At 43.5% G+C, this 23,348-nt stretch overlaps 1 protein-coding gene across 1 annotated transcript in view; it reads right to left on the bottom strand.

The window, feature by feature from the left end:
- TSGA10 (testis specific 10) overlaps positions 1-23,348 on the bottom strand; it is a 108,231-nt gene that overhangs the window by 4,808 nt on the left and 80,075 nt on the right. Inside the window, exons 18-19 of the mRNA XM_069757508.1 lie at positions 9,932-10,036; positions 5,279-5,425 (exon numbers count right to left, since the gene is read on the bottom strand). Coding sequence (XP_069613609.1) covers positions 5,279-5,425; positions 9,932-10,036 — 252 coding nt within the window. The remainder of the gene's footprint in view (positions 1-5,278; positions 5,426-9,931; positions 10,037-23,348) is intronic.

Below are 23,348 nucleotides of genomic sequence, written 5' to 3' on the forward strand. Positions count from 1 at the left end.
ACATCGCCAGCAAAAAAGACGCAGCCCAGGGGTCAAAGTGGAGACCGATGGGTCAGGAACATGTTACATGCATTTATTCTGTTCTGTTAGTATGCTACAAGCCAATCATCTTCAAGTCTCTACAATTTTCCTAGGCCCGCAGCTAGCATATATTATTTCAGGTCACGCTCAGTTCACTATAGCTCTCTCGATATCGGATCCGATTGGTGGGACATGGACCTAGAATATGGGATTGCAATTAGCTTGTCATCACAGCACAATGCATAATAACAAATAGTGACGACAGAGTCAGACAAAAGTTAGAATGTGCAGAGGCAGCTTGTAACATTTTACTCTATAGGACGACTCTACAGGAAACAGTAGCAGGACAATTGTCTCTTCTTCTATTCACGGCCGAAGTCCCTAACAAAGAGTAGAGCTCAAGTGATGCGCCATCAGCACAGTGCTGTGAAACGCATTAGCCGGGGCTGATATCATAATACAGCCAAACTTCCACAGCTCATAGATCAACCTCGGTCCATTAAAAAAACATAGAATATTAATGAAAAAGTAACATGTATAATGGAACTATGTCACATCCACAAAGAATATGAACAAGAAGAACATGCAATGCATTGGCAGGACTAGGAATACATATGAAATGGCATGTGATATTAGCCTATATTTCAGACTTTTCCGGATGTGAGGGTGGTAATAACACCAGCATTGGTAAGAACATTAGTGAATATCAGTGGACACTTGTGATACTGAGATAGTGACAGTATAATCCATCATGTGTCTATAACTCAACTACAAGATAAAAATGTAGCTGAATATTTGTCTTGTCATGTTTCGGAATAACACACTTGCCGGTGCAGGGCATGTCTTAAAGTTGATGCCGCATTGTGTTCTGCTTTAACAATTTTTATGCTACTTTGGTTACAGTGATCTGTCATTTTTCGCTCTTTAGGACACATCAGCTTTTGCTTTAGTATTAAATGATTGTCTCCTGCAATCACAAGGGGCATCTGTCAATTAATGGAGCTTTGACTGGCAGTGTTCTGTACAGCAGTAGTCCACATAAGTTCAGAATCTACAAGTTAGGAATAGGAAATATGGTGTAGAAGCAATGTATTAGTATAAAAAGGAAAAAAAAACTATTTCTGCAGTCAAACTTTTTAGTTTTAAATGTTCTTTTCTATTCATGAATCAATTATGTTTGTATGTACAGTACAGACCAAAAGTTTGGACACAACTTCCCATTTAAAGATTTTTCTGTATTTTCATGACTATGAAAATTGTAAATTCACACTGAAGGCATCAAAACTATGAATTAACACACGTGGAATTATATGCTTAACAAAAAAGTGTGAAACAACTGAAATTATGTCTTATGTTCTAGGTTCTTCAAAGTAACCACCTTTTGCTTTGATGACTGCTTTGCACACTCTTGGCATTCTCTTGATGAGCTTCAAGAGGTAGTCACCGGGAATGGTTTTCACTTCACAGGTGTGCCCTGTCAGGTTTAATAAGTGGGAATTCTTGCCTTATAAATGGGGTTGGGACCATCAGTTGTGCTGTGCAGAAGTCTGGTGGATACACAGCTGATAGTCCTACCGAATAGACTGTTAGAATTTGTATTATGGCAAGAAAAAAGCAGCTAAGTAAAGAAAACCGAGTGGTCATCATCACTTTAAGAAATGTAGGTCAGTCAGTCCGAAAAATTGGGAAAACTTTGAAAGTGTCCCCAAGTGCAGTTGCAAAAACCATCAAGCGCTACAAGGAAACTGGCTCACATGAGGACCGCCCCAGGAAAGGAAGACCAAGAGTCACCTCTGCTTCTGAGGATAAGTTTATCCGAGTCACCAGCCTTAGAAATCGCAGGTTAACAGCAGCTCAGATTAGAGACCAGGTCAATGCCACACAGAGTTCTAGCAGCAGGCACATCTCTACAACATCTGTTAAGAGGAGACTTTGTGCAGCAGGCCTTCATGGTAACATAGCTGCTAGGAAACCAATGCTAAGGACAGGCAACAAGCAGAAGAGACTTGTTTGGGCTAAAGAAGACAAGGAATGGACATTAGACCAGTGGAAATCTGTGCTTTGGTCTGATGAGTCCAAATTTGAGATCTTTGGTTCCAACCACTGTGTCTTTGCGCGATGCAGAAAAGGTGAACGGATAGACTCTACATGCCTGGTTCCCACCGTGAAGCATGGAGGAGGAGGTGTGATGGTGTGGGGGTGCTTTGCTGGTGACACTGTTGGGGATTTATTCAAAACTGAAGGCATACTGAACCAGCATGGCTACCACAGCATCTTGCAGTGGCATGCTATTCCATCCGGTTCCATACAATGAGGAAAAAAACACGTCCGCACTGCCGTTATTAGTTAGACCCTTGTGCCTCTAAATTCCGTTTTGCTGTAATGACCGTATACTGCCTTTTTTGTCAAAGAGTCCCACCTGGGTGCCGTTTCTAAAACAGTTCATAAAGAATACCAAAATAAGGAAAAAAAGTGAAGCGCACTCACCGGTGATGAACCATCAAATTTATTCGGACATGACTTATATGCTGCAGGGAGGGTTGTGAACACACATGGACGACGGCCGTTTCGTGCTTAAAGCACTTCAACAGGTCCTGGTTCCCACCGTGAAGCATGGAGGAGGTGTGGATGGTGTGGGGGTGCTTTGCTGGTGACACTGATGGGGATTTATTCAAAATTGAAGGCATACTGAACCAGCATGGCTACCACAGCATCTAGCAGCGGCATCCTATTCCATCCGGTTTGCGTTTAGTTGGACCATCATTTATTTTTCAATAGGACAATGACCCCAAACACATCTCCAGGCTGTGTAAGGGCTATTTGACCAAGGAGAGTGATGGGGTGCTACGCCTGATGACCTGGCCTCCACAGTCACCTGACCTGAACCCAATCGAGATGGTTTGGGGTGAGCTGGACCGCAGAGTGAAGGCAAAAGGGCCAACAAGTGCTAAGCATCTCTGGGAACTCCTTCAAGATTGTTGAAAGACCACTTCCGGTAACAACCACTTGAAGCTCATCAAGAGAATGCCAAGAGTGAGCAAAGCAGTCACCAAAGCAAAAGGTGGCTACTTTGAAGAACCTAGAATATAAGACATATTTAATTTGTTTCACACTTTTTTATAAAGTATATAATTCCACATGTGTTAATTCACAGTTTTGATGCCTTCAGTGTGAATTTACAATTTTCATAGTCATGAAAATACAGAAAGATCTTTAAATGAGGTGTGTCCAAACTTTTGGTCTGTACTGTATGTTTGCCGTATTTACACACACATGTAAGCGGCCCATATGAGAACTTTATTGGTTTGTCAAAACAGGATTGGGTTTTTTAAGAAAAGTATCAATAGTTTTTTTTAGAAGAAATTGTCCTGACACCGAAGTGTGAAGCCAGAATAACACCTACAGTGAAATAAAAGAAGATCTATTTGTATCTAAAAAGAAACCCAAGGACTAACAGGAAGTCTTCAGATTTCACACATATGTTGTAAGACAAGTCCTTTAGTATCACCTGAATTCTCAACCAAAATAATAAAAAGCTTTCCACTACAAAACCATTGTTCTAAGTGTCACGAGTTGATCCCCAAGGCACCATTTGTTTTCTTTAGCAAGACCGATACTTGATAACTTTAGGTGAAAAAAAGCTAATTTTCCCAAACACAAGTATGAATCAGAATATTACAAAAATATAATCTGAAACAACACTATGCCTTTACATTTTGTAAATGGCACTTTATTTTAAGTAGAACTTTTTTTCGTCACTTTCCTCTTTTGAATATAAAGGGGCAAATGGCTATGGAAAACCGAAAATAAAAGATTCTGAAAATGTGGTAATTTCAACCTTTACATTTTCAGGAAAAAAAATATAGGGCATCTTATTAAAGTGTATCTATTTTTTAAAATAATATATGTAAATTACAGGAGCTACATAGTGTTGCTGATAGCTGGAGCTTTTGGTCCTGAGACCCCCACTGACTGAGCAGTGTACGGGCTCAATAATAAGTCTATGGGTCTGCACACCACCACCACTTTAGAGCGGTGTTTTGAGAGATCAGTGGGGGTGTCGGGACATTATGCAGCGCCCATAATATATAAAAACTTTTACAAAATGATAGCTGCACTTCACGATTATGCAGCATCTGCTAGCAAGTCTTAGAAGTTTTTTTTTCTTTTATATATATCACATGTAAGCAATTTCCTTATTAGTAACTAATGTGTTTTTATATACATTTCCCCAGTCTTTATTTCTGAAAAAATATTGCCACTTTTTAAAATACAATTTCACTGGGTAAACTCTACATACGGTAACATGTTTCTGCACAGAGATGACAATGATATTACTGTTGGGGAGTTGTCATTACTGCTGGGTTCAACTTCAAGGAATATTCACAAGTTACAAGGTGATGGTATATTGTACTTCAGAAAGGCCTCTGTACCAGCCGAGAAAAGAGGACTATGGATTTCCAATAAAAGACGATTTTACTTGCACTTTCCAGTCTGAATGCTGGCAAACATCTTTTTTTTGTAGATCTTGCCTGATATGGAAATCCACCTTGTATCTTGCACAATGGTTATTTTTCCTGGTGCTGTTTAAAGCCAGTTACCTAATATCTTTATAATAATTGCCTAGAATACTACTTCCTGCAATTTGTGCCAACTTCCGTGGCTTTGTCCGGAGCTAATGTCCGGAGCTAATGTCCGGAGCTAATGTCCGGAGCTAATGTCCGGAGCTAATGTCTGGAGATAAGTGACGTCAACAGTGTCCAGTGTCTGATTGGTTGCCGCCTGCTGCGAGCGACCAATCAGAAACGTGCCGTACTGTGACACACTCCGCCCGCCATTTTGGTGTGATTTTTGAATTTTTACCTCACAGCAAGTTTCTACTGCGTGGAGGCGGGCCCAGTGACGTTGCTCTTCAAGCTCCTGCCGAATTTCGTCAAAAAAATGATAATACCATTTACTAAACTATATATATTTAGTTGTGAAGTGGTTCAGTGACATTTTCACACCAATTTTGAACTTTTGTTTGGTGTTTTCTCCATATACTGCCTATTATTTTTGTTCTTTCTTACTATTATTTATTAATTGTATTATTCTTACATTTGAATAAATAAAGTATATATGGATTCTAGACTCCCGATTCTTTAGAATCGGGCTGCCATCTAGTATCTTTATATTTATGCTGTGATACATGGTAATGGTTACAACATGTATTTCACTCTCCATCACTGACAACGTTTTTACAATATAGGTCTCTCACCTATCTGTCGACTTTTCTGGAGATCTGGAATGGCGCTCAGGAGAACGGAAGGAACGCTCCGGTGAGAGTCTGGATGGACTTGGAGTTCTTCTATAGGTCGAGGTTGACTGAAAATTCTGGCGTCTGAGCTCTTTGACAGCAAACTCTCTACAGATGAGTAAGAACAGTTAATAAGAGTGATTAATATGTCATAACAACATATGATTTTCCTATTGAACCAGAGAAGTATATATTGTATACATACTGTGAGTTGCTATGGAGCACCAGCAAATTTTACTTTTTAAAACAACAGGAAGAGAGGATTCATACGATGCATAGAAGATCACCCCGCTATATATTAGAAACCGGGAACCTAGGTGCAGTATGACTTATTGGGTGACTGGCTGCACTAGTCTAAACTGAAGACTAGATTGTTTTTTTGGACTGGATCTGTGTGGTTAGCTAAGATTTGAAGGAGTTGCCCAGCAATATACCATAAAAACAGTTCCACACGTGTCTACATGATGTGTGTGGTAAGGCAGGTCAGCTCTTTCACTTCAATAGAGCTGAGCTTTAATGCCGTAGAATACTATTCAGTGGTATGTATTAAAGGGGTTGTCCGGTCTAAAACTACAAGTCTCCAGACACTCTATGTAGCTGCAGACTTGGGAATCCTCACAACACTTGCATTACGTGCTGTGAGGATTCTCCGGTGTCAGCGGCAGTAATGTAACCACAAGTACAGTGGGGAAAATAAGTATTTGATACATTGCCGATTTTGCAAGTTTTCCCATCTACAAAGAATGGAGAGGTCTGTAATTTTTATCGTAGGTACACTTCAACTGTGAGAGACAGAATCTAAAAAAACAAAACAAAAAAAAAAAACTGAAAATCACATTGTATGATTTTAAAATAATTAAATTGCATGTTATTGTATGAAATAAATATCTGATCACCTACCAACCAGCAAGAATTTTGGCTCTCACAGACATGTTAGGTTTTTTTTTTTAAGAAGCCTTCCTACTCTGTACTCATTGCCTGTATTAATTGCACCTGTAGGAACTCGTTACCTGTATAAAAGACACCTGGCAACAAAATCAATCACACTCCAACCTCTCCACCATGGCCAAGACCAAAGAGCTGTCTAAGGACACCAGAGACAAAATTGTTGAGCTGCACAAGGCTGGGATGGGCTATAAGACAATAGACAAGCAGCCAGGACCGGTTTAGACAAAGTAGGACCCTGGGCAAAAGTTTAAAGTGGGGCCCCAAGTGCTCACATATTGCACCATCACACAGAAATATTTCTGTTGAATTTACATGCACTGAGTTCAGGTCGTTAAATGAGTGTTGACAATATTGAAGTTTTTCGACGCTTGTTTCCCGGCCTCTTTACTATGGCTGAGAAGAATGATGGGGAGAGATAGTCCTCATTACAATATAATGCAGGTCCCATATAGTACATATGGTATAATGCATTAACCATGGTCCTTAATAGAGTATAATGCAGCCCCCCTCATAGTGTATGCTGCAGCCCCCCTCATAGAGTATAATGCAGCACCACACACAGTATAATGTAGCCTCTTCATAGAGCATAATGCAGCCCCCTTAGAGTTTAAGGCTGCCTCCTCAGAGTATACTGCAGACCCCTCAGATTATACTGCAGCACCCCTCAGAGTATAATGCAGCTCCCTCATAGAGACAGAGTATAATGTAGTTCCCTCATAGATCATAATGCAGCTCCCTTACAGTATAATGAAGCCCCCACAAACACACACAGTATAGTGCAGCCCCCCACATACACAGTATAATGTAGCCTCCCACTCACAGTATAATGCAGCCTTGCATAAACAGCATAGTGCAGCCCTCCACACAGTATAGTGCAGCTCCCCCACATACACAGTATAGTGCAGTCCCCACGCACACAATATAATGCACAACCCCACTCAAAGTATTATGCAGCCCCCACAAACAGTATAGTGCAGCCCCCCACACTAAGTATAGTGCAGCCCCCACTCACAGTATAGTTCAGCCCCACCACATACACACTCACACAGTACAGTGCAGCCACACACACACACACACACACAGTATAGTGCAGATACACACAGACGATAATGCACACACATACACACACACACAATACTTACCTCTCCTCCTCGTTCCCCCACTGCTCTGGCTTCTGCAGAGCATCTCATCAGCTCCACTGCTGACACACACTGAGTCAGAGGCACAGGGGGAGTGATGAGAGAGGGAGCATCACGTGACGTTCTCTCCTCCATCACTGTTTTCATCTGTGTCAGCATCTATCATGCCAATAAATTGAATGTGCGATGTGGGGGGAGGCGTCACTGGGCCCCTCTTACTCATGGGCCCCATAGTAGCCGTGTGGTGTGTCACTCTTAGGGGCCCTAGGCAGCTGCCTGGTCTGCCTGCCCGTTACGGCGGCCCTGCAAGCAGCTTGGTGAGAAGGCAACAACTGTTTTCACAATTATTAGAAAATGGAAGAAACACAAGATGACTGTCAGTCTTCTTGGGTTTGGGGCTCCATGGAAGTTCTCACCTTGTGGGGTAAGGATGATTATGAGAAAGGTCAGGAATCAGCCCAGAACTACATGGGAGGACCAAGTCAATGACCTGAAGAGAGCTGGGACCACAGTCTCAAACATTACCGTTAGTAACACACTACGCCGTCATGGATTAAAATCCTGCAGGGCATGCAAAGTCCCACTGCTCATGCCAGTACATGTCAAGGCCCATTTGAAGTTCGCCAATGACAATCTGGATGATTCAGATAAGGCATAGGAGAAGGTCATGTGGTCAGATGAGATCACAATAGAACTTTTTGCTTATCAACTGCACTCGCTGTGTTTGGAGGAAAAAGAGGGATGAGTACAGCCCTAAGAACACCATCCCAGCTGTGAAGCATGGTGGGGGAAACATCATACTTTGGGGGTGCTGTTCTGCAAAGGGGACAGGACAACTGCACCGTATTGAAGGAAGGATGGATGGGGTCATGTATCGCGAGATTTTGGCCAACAACCTCCTTCTTTCAGTAAGAGCATTGAAAATAGGTCGTGGCTGAGTCTTTCAGCATGACAATGTCTCGAAACACACAGCCAGAGAAGTGGCTCTGTAAGAAGCATTTCAAGGTCCTGGAGTGGCCTACCAGTCTCCGAACCTGAACCCAATAGAAAATCTGTGGCGAGAGCTGAAATTCAATATTGCACAGCGACAGGAGGAGTGGGTCAAAATCCCAGCTGCAGTGTGTGCAAACTTGGTCAAGAACTACAGGAAACGTCTGACCTTTGCAAACAAAGGTTTCTGTACCAAATATTAGTTCTATTTTTCTATTGTATCAAATACTCATTTCATGCAATAAAATGCAAATTAATTATGTAAAATCATACAACGTGATTTTCTGGATTTTTTTTTTCTGTCTCTCACAGTTGAAGTGTATGTACGATAAAAATTACAGACCTCTCCATTCTCTGTAGGTGGGAAAACTTACAAAACTGGCAGTGTATCAAATGCTTATTTTCCCCACTGTATATAACCAGCAGACAGGTGTAATGATTGATACTTTTCCCTGTACACAGTATGCAAACTTATACAAAGAAATACTCTTACAAAAACGGCTGGCAATCAGTTTGGGGTAGGACGTGCAAGCCAGACTCAAATACTCTTTCTCTAAAGGTACCGTCACACTAAGCGATGCTGCAGCGATATAGACAATGAGCCGATCGCTGGAGCGTCGCTGTTTAGGTCGCTGTAGAGATGTCAAACACAGCAACTCCAGAACGATGCAGGATCGATCCAGTGACGTAACGGTGACTCACTTCTCGTTCTCGCTGGTTGTTAGCTCCATGTCAAACAGCCAGAGTGTACCGATCCGACACACATCTAGGGGCCCTATGCTCGTTGCTGGCGTCGTTGCTTTTGATGTCAAACATGACGATACACGCCGACCTGGCAACGAAATAAAGTTCTGGACTTCTAGCTCCGACCAGGGATGGCACAGCGGGATCCAGATCGCTGCTGCGTGTCAAACACAACGAGATCGCTATCCAGGACGCTGCAACGTCACGGATTGTTGTCGTTCTCTTTGCAAAGTTGCTGAGTGTGACGGTACCTTAAGTCTGCCCAACATTTAAAGAACCTTTGATTCTGAGAGTATGTGTACACAATGTCTTCAGTTGTTGCGGCAGCTCTTTATTATTTAGCTAAAACAAGGGAGCAGTTTCCTAGCAGAAGATGCCTGAAGAATGAACATGATACTTTTTTTTAACTGCTTCAAGGCTTCTGAACCCTGAATTGGTTAAAAGAAACAACAAAAAGACTGAACATGTACGCAGCAAAGTAGCTTTTACATAGATTTGGATTATGCCCCTATTTTGCGGCAGACCATTTGCATCCAGACCACTGTGCACACACCTTGAAGCAACGCACCAAATAATATACCACTGTATACCACTGAGTGCAGCGGCCACTTCTATATTATGCTAATCTCAGAAAAGAAAGCAAAGAAGAGAGATACATTTTAAAATAAACAATGGTATAATGGGTCACTGATAAGGACGATGGCTACATACTGCACAATATATGGAAAATAAGAAGGAGATTTGAGAGCCATGCCATTGTAAGTATGGTCTCTACATGTGCATATATACTTGCCTTTCAAATTGTTCTGTTGATAATTGTCTTCTTGTCATTTCAAGCTCGGCCTCTTGTTGAGCGATCTTGTTTCTCAGTTGTCCTGCTTCTCGGTTCTGAGTGCTACTATATAATGGAAACAAAGTTTTATAAGGAGAATAAAAATCATGCTAAGGTAGCATTAAAAGTCTAATAACTTTATTATTCTTTGTAAAAATGATTCATATTATAAACAAAAATGTATTCAACATAAATCTAAACTGTGATATTAAACCTAAAGTTTAAAAATTCGAAGTTTTAGGCCCACATCACACGTCCATGTTTCTGGTATGTGCGACGTTCTCACAAGTACCAGAGAAACAAACACACTGCTGCGCAAATGTCCGTGTGACCCACAGGTGGATATGTCTGCTTAATTCTGACAGCATGGATGACAATACATAAGTGTGACATCCGTGTCCCATCCATGTGACACGTAGCAGAATAGAATGTAGAATAGAAATGAAAGATTTGGATGTGTTAAAGATGAGCAAAGATAGAAATGGATAGTTAGATATAAGGTAAACAGATGATAGATATCCAGTCAATCTTGAAGAAAAAAAATATAGATATCCATTAGATACATAATTAGTGCCTTGCATGTGTAGTTTACTGCACATGTATTAACCTAATAAATAAATGCGCAAGCCCCTTGGGGAAGCAGGGTGAAATGCGTGTTGGGGCTTTGGACAGCACCAGGTGAGCCTTTACCCTTTGCAGGTGTCCTCCATATACAGTTATGTATTGAAACCACCGCCCTGGACATTTGTATGGACCATCCACTGTTGTAGCATCATATAGTTTCAGGAGTTTGTGATTACTTGTTGGGTATACTCCAGTTTTTGGTGCTACTTTAATTTCCCTTTTCTTTTGGTGGTGATACCATGCAATGTTTCACTGGGACATTGGTTTGTACACAGGCTCGGACTGGCCCACAGGGTAACAGGGGAATCCCCGGTGGGCCCCTGTTCAGATCTGGGCTCCCAACCCCACTATTTGGGCATTATTTAGCATAATTAAAATTTATTCACTCCGTAGATAAAAAAACAGCATGTCATCATTCATTAACCAAACTACCATAGGTAAATTTGTGAACGAGGGTAGTATAATCTTTGTATGCAGGTGAAAAGTGGGCCTCCACAGTCAGTTACTGGTGGGCCCTTAGCACCCCAGTCCAACACTGTTTGTACATTAAGGGATGTTATTCATCTGCTGTATGGACTAGCTGTCTCCATGTATAGATATATATTACCACCTTTATTATTACTTGTTTCAGCATACATGGGGTTATTATGGCATTTCTTGTGATTCCAGAATATAGCCTGGGAGAATATACTCTATGCACTTTGATTTACTTCATTTGATAATCTATGTAAAGTGCTGTGGAATATGATATCACTATATAAACAAAACATAATAAATAAACATAAATAAACATAAATAAACATACAGTACAGGCCAAAATTTTGGACACACCTTCTCATTTAAAGATTTTTCTGTATTTTCATGACTATGAAAATTGTACATTCACACTGAAGGCATCAAAACTAGAGAAGGTGTGTCTAAACTTTTGGTCTGTACTGTATAATTAGACCATAATATTAACAGCCTCTGTCATATATTGTTTGGTAGAATTGTTTATTGCTCATATTATCGTATGATATTTGGATTTCATTATTTCTCTACAAATTGACCTTTTTCCTACTGTAGTCCCTGAGGCAATCTTGCTTTTTATTATAATTGTGTATGTTCTTTTTGTTTTTAATAAATGTTAAATAAAAAATTATTTTACAAATAGTGGCATAGTATTTGCATCGGTCGAATCCGTATGACAACGGTCTGTGGGATTTTTGTGTTTTGATCTGAGTGGGTGCATCGCATATTACTGATATAGGTTGATTTAAGGAACGTTGTTAGCATTTTTCTACAAAGCCTTCTCATTTCAGGGGATCAAAAGTAATTGGACAAATTAACTTTACCATAAAATGTTCATTTGTAATATTTTGAAGGGAATCCTTTGCAGATTATGACTGCCTGATGTCTGAAAGCCATGGATGTCACCAAAAGACTGATTTTTGGTATTCACAGTAAAATCTCTTTCTTGGAGTCTTCATTGGGGGACACAGGTAACCATGGGTGTATGCTGCTGTCTCTAGGAGGCTGATACTAGGGAAAAAAAAGAACTGGCTCCTCTCCAGCAATATACAGGTCCTTCTCAAAAAATTAGCATATAGTGTTAAATTTCATTATTTACCATAATGTAATGATTACAATTAAACTTTCATATATTATAGATTCATTATCCACCAACTGAAATTTGTCAGGTCTTTTATTGTTTTAATACTGATGATTTTGGCATACAACTCCTGATAACCCAAAAAACCTGTCTCAATAAATTAGCATATCAAGAAAAGGTTCTCTAAACGACCTATTACCCTAATCTTCTGAATCAACTAATTAACTCTAAACACATGCAAAAGATACCTGAGGCTTTTATAAACTCCCTGCCTGGTTCATTAGTCAAAACCCCCATCATGGGTAAGACTAGCGACCTGACAGATGTCAAGAAGGCCATCATTGACACCCTCAAGCAAGAGGGTAAGACCCAGAAAGAAATTTCTCAACAAATAGGCTGTTCCCAGAGTGCTGTATCAAGGCACCTCAATGGTAAGTCTGTTGGAAGGAAACAATGTGGCAGAAAACGCTGTACAACGAGAAGAGGAGACCGGACCCTGAGGAAGATTGTGGAGAAGGACCGATTCCAGACCTTGGGGAACCTGAGGAAGCAGTGGACTGAGTCTGGTGTGGAAACATCCAGAGCCACCGTGCACAGGCGTGTGCAGGAAATGGGCTACAGGTGCCGCATTCCCCAAGTAAAGCCACTTTTGAACCATAAACAGCGGCAGAGGCGCCTGACCTGGGCTACAGAGAAGCAGCACTGGACTGTTGCTAAGTGGTCCCAAGTACTTTTTTCTGATGAAAGCAAATTTTGCATGTCATTCGGAAATCAAGGTGCCAGAGTCTGGAGGAAGACTGGGGAGAAGGAAATGCCAAAATGCCTGAAGTCCAGTGTCAAGTACCCACAGTCAGTGATGGTGTGGGGTGCCATGTCAGCTGCTGGTGTTGGTCCACTGTGTTTCATCAAGGGCAGGGTCAATGCAGCTAGCTATCAGGAGATTTTGGAGCACTTCATGCTTCCATCGGCTGAAATGCTTTATGGAGATGAAAAAACCACTGGTAAATGGTTTACTGACCATGGTATTACTGTGCTCAATTGGCCTGCCAACTCTCCTGACCTGAACCCCATAGAGAATCTGTGGGATATTGTGAAGAGAAAGTTGAGAGACGCAAGACCCAACACTCTGGATGAGCTTAAGGCCGCTATTGAAGCATCCTGGGCCTCCATAACATCTCAGCAGTGTCACAGGCTGATTGCCTCCATGCCACGCCGCATTGAAGCAGTCATTTCTGCCAAAGGATTCCCGACCAAGTATTGAGTGCATAACTGAACATTATTATTTGTTGGTTTTTTTGTTTGTTATTAAAAAACACTTTTATTTGATTGGATGGGTGAAATATGCTAATTTATTGAGACAGGTTTTTTGGGTTATCAGGAGTTGTATGCCAAAATCATCAGTATTAAAACAATAAAAGACCTGACAAATTTCAGTTGGTGGATAATGAATCTATAATATATGAAAGTTTAATTGTAATCATTACATTATGGTAAATAATGAAATTTAACACTATATGCTAATTTTTTGAGAAGGACCTGTACACCCACCTTCTGGCACAAAGCTCGTCAGTTAGTGAAAAAAGCAGAAAAACCAGTAGGAGAAGCAACAATACAAATATGTACAGGCCCAACAGAGGTACATAGGCCCAACATAGGTACAAATCAGGGAGGGTAATGTGTCCCCCAATGAAGGCTCCAAGAAGGAGATTTTATGGTGAGTACCAAAAATCTGTCTATCTTTACCGCTTCATTGGGGGACACAGGTAACCATGGAACATCCTAAGGCAATCCCAAGGAAGGGAACAGAATAACTTGGAGAAAATCAGGGCTGCTGGCGGTGTCCGCCATTTGCAGGTATAGGCATGTACTCTGTAGAACCTCGCAAAAGTGTGAAGAGAAGACAAGGTTTGCTTTGCAAATCTGAGTTGCTGAGGCCTGGTGGGCAACAGCCCAGGAAGCCCCCAAAGCCGGAGTGGAGTAACCCCTTGCTCCCAGGGGGAGTGGTGTGTCTTTAACGCGCTACTCCTCCAGTATCCAGGCGGCGATGGTAGATTTAGAAGCAGGGAGACCCTTACGATGACCCTCAATGATGACAAACAAGGCATCAAAACGTCTGAAAAAACGGTCCTTGAGAGGTAGAAACGTAGAGCTCTGACCAGGTCCAGTTTGTGAAGAGACCATTCAAGGGGATGAACTGGAGATGGACAGAAGGAAGGCAGAACAATGTCCTCATTGATGTGGAAAGATGAGACTACCTTAGGAAGGAAGAAACTGGTTTTTGGACCACCTTATCCTGATGAAGAACGTGAAAAGGAGAGCAGCAATAGAGCTGCTAGCTCAGACTCTTCTGATAGACGTGATGGCTACTAAAAGACGACTTTCCAGGAGAGAAGCGACAATGAAATGTCCTGAATGGGTTTGAAGGGAGAATGCTAAGGAACCTTTAAGACGTTTAAGGTCCGACAGCTCTATGGGAGAGCGATACGGCAACGCCAGGTGAGCAACTCCCTGGAGGAAAGTCTTGACTTTGGGATGAGAAACCAAATTCTGTTGAAAAATAATTAAAAGCGCAGAGACCTGACCCTTAAGTATATTAAGAGAAAGGCAGGAGTCGAGACCTGACTGGAGAAAAGCCAGGATAGATGGAAGGGAAAAAGACATGGGAGCTGAGTGGTTGTCCTCACATCAACGAAAAAAGCCTTTCCAAGTGTGATGATAAATGCGTGACGATGCGGGTTTCCTAGCATTGATCATGGTCTGTATGACCTGATATCAAAAACCTGCTTCCCTCAGAACTGCAGCCTGAATGGCCACGCCAATAAATTCAGAGTCCGAGAATTCTGTTGGACGAGACGACCCTGTGAGAGTAGGTCTGGACGGTCTGCAAGTTTCCAGAGAATAGCTGCGAGTAGATTGGCCTGGTTTGCATAGTTAGTCAATCTGGGCGAGTCTGGACCCACCAGTATTACTGGGACTCCCTCTGGCTTGATCTTCTTGACGAGTCTCGGGATCAGTGGGAGAGGTGGAAAGAGGTAAGGAATAGTGATGAGCGAATATACTTGTTACCCGAGACTTCTCGAGCATGCTCGGGGGTCCTCCGAGTATTTTTTAGTGCTCGGAGTTTTAGTTTTTAGGGCCGCAGCTGAATGATTTACATCTGTTAGCCAGCATAAGTACATGTGGGGGTTGCCTGGTTGCTAGGGAATCCCCACATGTACTTATGCTGGCTAACAGATGTAAATCATTCAGCTGTGGTGCTAAAAACTAAAACTCCGAACACTAAAAAACACTAAAAATACCGAACGGACCTGCTGCGTGTTCCGCCCTGGTGGTTTATGTATGCCACGGCTGTGGCGTTGTCTGATTGAATGCAAATCGGATGGTCTGCTAGGATATCCTGCCAGTGGAGAAGGGCGAGGTAGACAGCTCTGATCTCGAGTAAATTGATGGGAAGGGAGGCTTCCCGAGAGTACCAACGACCCTGGACTATGTGATGGAAAAAAAAAAACGCTCCCCATTCAAGAGGACTGCATCAGTCATAATATAATAATAATAATAATTTATATTTATATAGCGCCAACATATTCCGCAGCGCTTTACAAATTATAGAGGGGACTTGTACAGACAATAGACATTACAGCATAACAGAAATACAGTTCAAAACAGATACCAGGAGGAATGAGGGCCCTGTGTTATGAACAGGTAATTCAGAACCACAATGGACATTGAAGTTCAGAGAACACAAAGTGACCTGACAATTACCAAAAACATAGGACGAGCTCTGAGATGTGGGAACTCTGCTGACCGCAATCCCTAATCCTATCACACCACACTAGAGGTAGCCGTGGATTGCGCCTAACGCTCCCTATGCAACTCGGCACAGCCTGAGAAACTAACTAGCCCTGAAGATAGAAAAATAAGCCTACCTTGCCTCAGAGAAATTCCCCAAAGGAAAAGGCAGCCCCCCACATATAATGACTGTGAGTAAAGATGAAAATACAAACACAGAGATGAAATAGATTTAGCAAAGTGAGGCCCGACTTACTGAATAGACCGAGGATAGGAAAGATAGCTTTGCGGTCAACACAAAAACCTACAAACAACCACGCAGAGGGGCAAAAAGACCCTCCGCACCGACTAACGGTACGGAGGTGCTCCCTCTGCGTCTCAGAGCTTCCAGCAAGCAAGAAAAACCAATATAGCAAGCTGGACAGAAAAAATAGCAAACAAAAATAACACAAGCAAAACTTAGCTTATGCAGGATAGACAGGCCACAGGAACGATCCAGGAGGAAGCAAGACCAATACTAGAACATTGACTGGAGGCCATGATCAATGCACCAGGTGGAGTTAAATAGAGCAGCACCTAACGACTTAACCTCATCACCTGAGGAAGGAAACTCAGAAGCCGCAGTACCACTCTCAACCACCAAAGGAAGCTCATAGACAGAACCAGCCGAAGTACCACTCTCGACCACAGGAGGGAGCTTGGCCACAGAATTCACAACAGCCCTGCTCGCAAGCTTACAAACTATGAGGAAAAGGGGAGACACGAGAGGTGGATGGTAACAATTGCTTTAGTTATTCGGACCGGCCATAGTGTAAGGCTCGGGTGTTCATGTAAAGCTGCATGAACCAGTTAACTGCCTAAGTATGTAGCAGTACAGACACAGAGGGCAATTAACTGCATAAAGTGAATGAGAACATGATGCGAGGAACCTGATTGTTTTTTTTGTTTTTTTTATATAAATAGGCCACACAGGGATCGTTAGGTTAATGCATTGAGGCGGTAGGCAAGTCTGAACAAATGAGTTTTTAGGGTACGCTTAAAACTGTGGGGATTGGGGATTAATCGTATTAACCTAGGTAGTGCATTCCAAAGAATCGGCGCAGCACGTGTAAAGTCTTGGAGACGGGAGTGGGAGGTTCTGATTATTGAGGATGCTAACCTGAGGTCATTAGCGGAGCGGAGGGCACGGGTAGGGTGGTAGACTGAGACCAGAGAGGAGATGTAGGGTGGTGCAGAGCCATGGAGTGCTTTGTGGATGAGGGTAGTAGTTTTGTAGGTAGAGGCATCAGCAGCAGCATTCAGGACAGATTGGAGCGGGGAACGTTTGGTAAGAGGGAGGCCGATTAGTAGAGAGTTACAATAGTCCAGACGAGAATGAATAAGTGAAACAGTAAGAGTTTTTGCAGAGTTTTAGTTTTAAGTCATGAACACTTGCCAGTGGAGGGCAAGGAATAAACTCTCAAGTCGAATGGCAGGTACGGTACTGCATAAGGAACGTGCCTCTGACTGTGGAGCCCATATGACTAAAGCCAATAAAATACCATCAGTGCCCAATTCCCCCCTCGCACCACTCCCCACCACTGATTGCAGTGCAGGCACGGAAAATTGCCATTCTTTGGTTTCTTAAGGAATCGTTGGGTAGTGCCATGACTGGTACCCCCGAAGTCGGCCCTGACAAGAGAGTCCCGAACATTAGGAGGACGTTTGTAAGATGGTAATAAATGTTACCGAAATTCGGGAATGCTCGGGTGTGCTGTACGTAGTATATTCCAATGTCGTCTGATCGTGTGATGTAGGATATGTACGTACGGATGGTATACGTGGACAAATGGAATTCCCCTATCTACTGATGGGCAAGGTGTGGTAGGAGGATTGATGGCATCAGTTAGTAAATTGGGAGGGTAGCCATGTTCCCTAAACTTGTTGTACATTTCGTCCGTTCTAGTTTTCAAAAGGGTAGGTTCCATCATCATTAGTACACCCCTTCTTTTACGACACTCTACTTGTGTACCTATCTCCGAAGCTTACTTTTATTTTTTAGGGTGATAACTCTCCCGAGAGGTCTCTGGGCTAGCCCCCACACACATGGACCCACATTGATGTACTGTGATACCTATCAGATACACCACATGAGCAGTCGTGTATGTAATTTATTCCCTCTCTCCCTTCCGTATTGTTCCTACCTTCACTTCCATCACCATGCACCCGTTTGATTTGAGATTTACTTGGTTATTTTTGTTTTTTTGTTATTTGTACCTTTTTTTGTACATACGATTATGTATCCTTATTATTGTTCTCTTTGTGTAATGTTCATACGCAGTTTACTGAAGAAGGTCTCTATTTGACCGAAACGTTTATTTTGGACTGCAATAAAAATATTTCTTTCAAAGCAACAGCCGCATACAAGTTGAGTGCCAAATTATTTATTATATGCTTACTGGTTTGGGGAACCTATCTTGTGCACCAACACAGTTGTGCCACGATATATTTCACTGGTTGGGGAATAGGGCTGCTTTATTTTATTTAATCATTTATACCGATCGAGGAAGGGCATAAAAATATATAAAAACAATTTTTGATCTATTACTGATTTTTTTTAATTTTGTCTCCCAAAGATCGCAGTAAGGCTACTTTCACACTAGCGTCGGAATCTCCCCGTCGCAATGCGTCGGGCAGAGATTCAGACGCTAGCGTTTGACGCACTGCACAACGGGTGCAGCGGATGCATTTCTCCGGCGCATCCGCTGCCCCATTGTGAGGTGCGGGAAGGGGGGGCAGAGATCCGGCCGCGCATGCGCGGTCAGAAAAAGCGGTCCGTCAGGAGCAAAAAACGTTACATGGATCGTTTTTTGCTCCCGGCGGTCCGCCACAACACAGCGCAACCGTCGCAATGCGTCGCTAATGTTAATCTATGGGGCAAAAACGCATCCTGCAAACAACTTTGCAGGATGCGTTTTTTGCCATAAACGACGCATTGTGACATCTGGCAAAAAACACCAGTGTGAAAGTAGCCTAAGGCTCGGCTCACATTTATCCTGGGCTCTACTCTGAGTGCTTACACCAAGGCTTCTGTGTAAATCTCTGAAATACGTGATTCAGACGGAACCACCGACACAAGATTCCCTATAATGAGGCAGATGAGGCACTGTGGACGCCGTCTGATCTATGATCAGGTGGTGTCCAGCTTTTTAGGCGTGCATAAAAGCGTGGTTCGACACAGTTTTATGCACTTCTGAAAAGATGGACAATGCTGAACAATGGCCAGAGAGAGTCTGAATCACGTCATTTGGAGATTTAGATGGAAAACCTTCCAAGATTAACATCAGACCTTAGCTGTTGACTTTTCCTCTGTTGAGGAAAGTACTGCAGTGCGCAGGCGCCAGAAAGGTCAGAGAGGCCCGGCGCCTGCGCACTGCAGTACTTTGCTCTGCCCTCAACAGGGCAGACAAAGTACGCCTGCGCCAGAGCCGCGGCGTGAAGACCAGAAGAGGACGTCATAGAATGAAGATGGGAGGCACTGGAGCGGACCTGAGACACCAATTTGACCAGACCGCAGCAGGACCGCCCCTGGGTGAGTATAATCTAACCTCTTTTTCTCCTCTTTCAGGTTACATCGGGGGCTTATCTACAGCATTACAGAATGTTGTAGATAAGCCCCTGATGACGGTGAGCTTACCTCACCATCGATTTTGGGGGTGACAGGTTCCCTTTAATAACCTTACTGCCGATCAGAATCTGTTTGCCCCGCAGTCATGCAGATCTGATAACGGAAATATAGGGGGCTTCCACGTTACTGGTAGTACAAAGGCTCTGGAAAAGTTAAATGGCTCTTCGTCCTCCCAATGAAATTCACAAATTCTGAGCTCCCAAATCCAAATGTCCCCCCCACCTCTCTTCTGAGCCCCTTAATGTGCCTAAACCACATTTAATTTCGGAATTTTTTACATTTTTGTAGTGATGAGAGCCCGCCTAATAAACGCGTGCGTGCCTCCAGAAGCAAGAGCTGTGCACTACCACGTACTAGTAACTACAACGTACTGGTGACTACAACGTACTGGGCACTACAATGGCAGTTTGCAATTTTCACTCGGCAACATCTACTGCTGCTTGTTTCTGGAAAACACCCATGGCATCAAAACAATCACTATGCCTGTAGATAAATTCCCAAAGGGGTATAATTTCCAAAAGGGGTTCACTTGAGGGGTGATTCTGCTCTTTTAGCACTTAGGGGTTCTTTATATGGAATCTGCAAATTATTCTAGGAAAATCTGTGCTCCAGGAGGCAAATAGCGTTCCATCTCTCCGGAGTCTTGCCGTATGACTACGCAGTACCATACAGCCACATATGGGGTATTTCTACATTCAACAGAAATTGTGGGACGACAAATTTTGGTGCCATTTTACCCATTTCCCAGTGTAAAAATGTAAAATCTGAGGCTAAAACCAAATATTGGTGGCAAAAATGTAATCCTTTTTTCTTCACTGCCCAATATTATAAAATTCTGTGACACACCTGTGGTATCAATATGATCACTGCACCCCCGGATGAATTCATTGAGAGGTATAGTTTGTAAAATGAGGTCACTTATGGGGGGAAATTCTGCTGTTCTGTCACCTCAGGGGCTCTGCCAATGTGACATGGCACCCTCAAACCAGTCCAGCAAAATCTGAGCTCCAATATGGCTCTCCTTCTATTCTGAGCTTTTCATTGTGCTTCAAAAGTAGTTTTCGATCACATATGGGTTATCGGTGTACTCAGGAGAAATTGCATAACACATTTTGGGGTCCATTTTCTCTATTTTTGTTGGAAAATATATATATATTATTTTCACAGACCAACATTGTAAAATTCTGTGAAGCACCTGGGCGTTCAAGGTGCTCACCACATGTCTACATAAATTCCTTGAAGGGTCTAGTTTCTAAAATGGTGTCACTTGTGGGGTCTCCCTTGTTGGCACATCATGGGCTCTCCAAATGCAACATGACACCCGCAGACCATTCCATCAAAATCTGAGTTCCAAAACATCACTCCTTCCTTTCTGAGCCCTGCTGTGCGCCCAAACAGTAGGTTTCCCCACATATGGGGTAGCTGCGTACTCAGGAGAAATTGCACAACAGATTTTGGAGTTTATTTTCTCTTGTTACCCTTGTGAAAATGCAAAATTTGGGGCTAAAAACATTTTTGTGGGAAAAATAGGGATTTTTGTGTACTCACCGTAAAATCCTTTTCTCCGAGCCACTCATTAGGGGACACAGAACCATGGGTGTTATGCTGCTATCGCTAGGAGGCTGACACTAAGTTGAGAAAAAAAAGTTAGCTCCTCCCCTGCAGTATACACCCTCATGCTGGCTTCCAGAGACACAGTTCAGTGTAAAAGCAGTAGGAGATCATTAACAACATATTACATAATATTAGGGTATAACATGTCAGAGTAAGTCGAGAACAAAAAAAAAAGGAACAAGCCATAAGGCTAACAGGGTGGGTGCTGTGTCCCCCAATGAGTGGCTCAGAGAAAAGGATTTTACGGTGAGTAAACAAAAATCCCTATTTCTCCTTCGCCACATTGGGGGACATAGAACCATGGGACGTCCCAAAGCAGTCCCTGGGTGGGGAACAATACAACCAAATAACTCCGTGTACCAACTGACTATAAATGCGCAACGGCCGCCTGCAGAAACATCTGCCAAGGGCCGCATCCGCAGAAGATTGAGTGTGGACATTGTAGTGCTTCGTGAAAGTATGCAGGCTGGACCATGTTGCGGCCTTGCAAACCTGCTTTGCCGACGCCTGGTGCCGAATGGCTCAGGAAGCGCCCACCGACCAAGTAGAGTGTGCCCTAATCCCCGCCGGGATAGGTCTGCCCCTAACCCGGTAAGATTCTTGAATAGCTGATCGGATACATCTGGATATCATGGCTTTAGAAGAGGCTAAACCCTTTCTGTGACCCTCCGGGAGAACAAGAGGGAGTCCGATTTGCGGAAGGGGGCAGTCCTAGAAATGTACCTCCTGGGGGCCCGTACCACGTCCAAGGTGTGAAGGGCCTTTTCAACCCTATGTCTTGGCTGTGGGCAGAAGGAGGGAAGAACGATATCTTCATTAAGGTGGAAGGATGAAACCACCTTGGGAAGAAAAGACGGAGATGGACGTAGGATTACTTTGTCCTGGTGGAAAGAAAGGAAGGGCGCCCGGCAGGACAGTGCGGCCAACTGAGCCTCGCCTGATAGAGGTTACTGCCACAAGGAAGGCGACCTTCCAAGAGAGAGCAATCAGTGAGACATCCTGCAGAGGTTCAAACAGGGACTCCTGAAGAACACTCAGGATCAAATTGAGATCCCGAGTCTCTAACGGCATTCTATAGGGCGGTACTACGTGGGAGACCCCATGAACAAAAGTCCTGACTTGCAAGTCAGCAGCAATCTTACGTTGGAACAACATGGATAATGCCGAGATCTGACCCTTGAGGGAACTGAGCGCCAGACCGGAATCCAAGCCGGACTGGAGAAATTCCATAATGGAGGGAATTGAAAAAATGAGAGGACGTCCACAGAACCTGCACCATGAGAAGAAGGCTTTCCAGGTGCGGTGATAGATGCGAGCGGAAGACGTCTTGCGAGCGCTTATCATGGTGGCAATGACTTGCTGGGTGAAACCAGCTTGAGTTAGGATCCAGGTTTCAACAGCCAAGCCGTTAAATGTAGGGCCCCTGAGCTCTGGTGGTAGATCGGCCCTTGGCAAAGCAGATCTGGCCTGGGGATCCCGAGAACGTGCTATGAAGTTGGGAACTATTGCGTTCCGTCTGGATGCCATTAGATCCATGTCTGGAGTCCCCCAGCGAAGGCAAATTTGCTGGAAGACCTCTGGATGGAGTTCCCACTCCCCTGAGGCGAGACCCTGACGGCTGAGAAAGTCCGCCGTCCAATTCTCGACTCCTGGAATGTGCACTGCAGAAATGCTGGAGCGGTTGGTCTCGGCCCAACAGAGAATGTGGGAGACCTCTCGCATCGCTGCCCTGCTGCGGTACCCCCCTGATGGTTGATGTACGCCACCGCTGTGACGTTGTCTGATTGAATTCGAATTGGGTGACCCGCGAGGAGGAAGTCGAAACATCTCAGGGCAAATCTGATCGCTCGAATCTCCAAGATGCTTATCGGAAGTCTCAACTCCCGAATCTTCCAACGCCCCTGGGCAGTGTGGTGGCAAAATACCGCTCCCCAACTGAGAAGACTGGCGTCGGTAGTTACCACCAGCCAGTGAATTGGGAGAAAAGACCTCTCCTGGCTGAGAGATGATTCCGAAGTCCACCATTTGAGCGCTTGCCTGATCCATGGGCACAGAGGACATGGCCGATCGAGGGATAAGGGACTCCTGTCCCA

This window comes from Ranitomeya imitator, chromosome 3, assembly GCF_032444005.1.
Source record: "Ranitomeya imitator isolate aRanImi1 chromosome 3, aRanImi1.pri, whole genome shotgun sequence".
Taxonomy (NCBI): domain Eukaryota; kingdom Metazoa; phylum Chordata; class Amphibia; order Anura; family Dendrobatidae; genus Ranitomeya; species Ranitomeya imitator.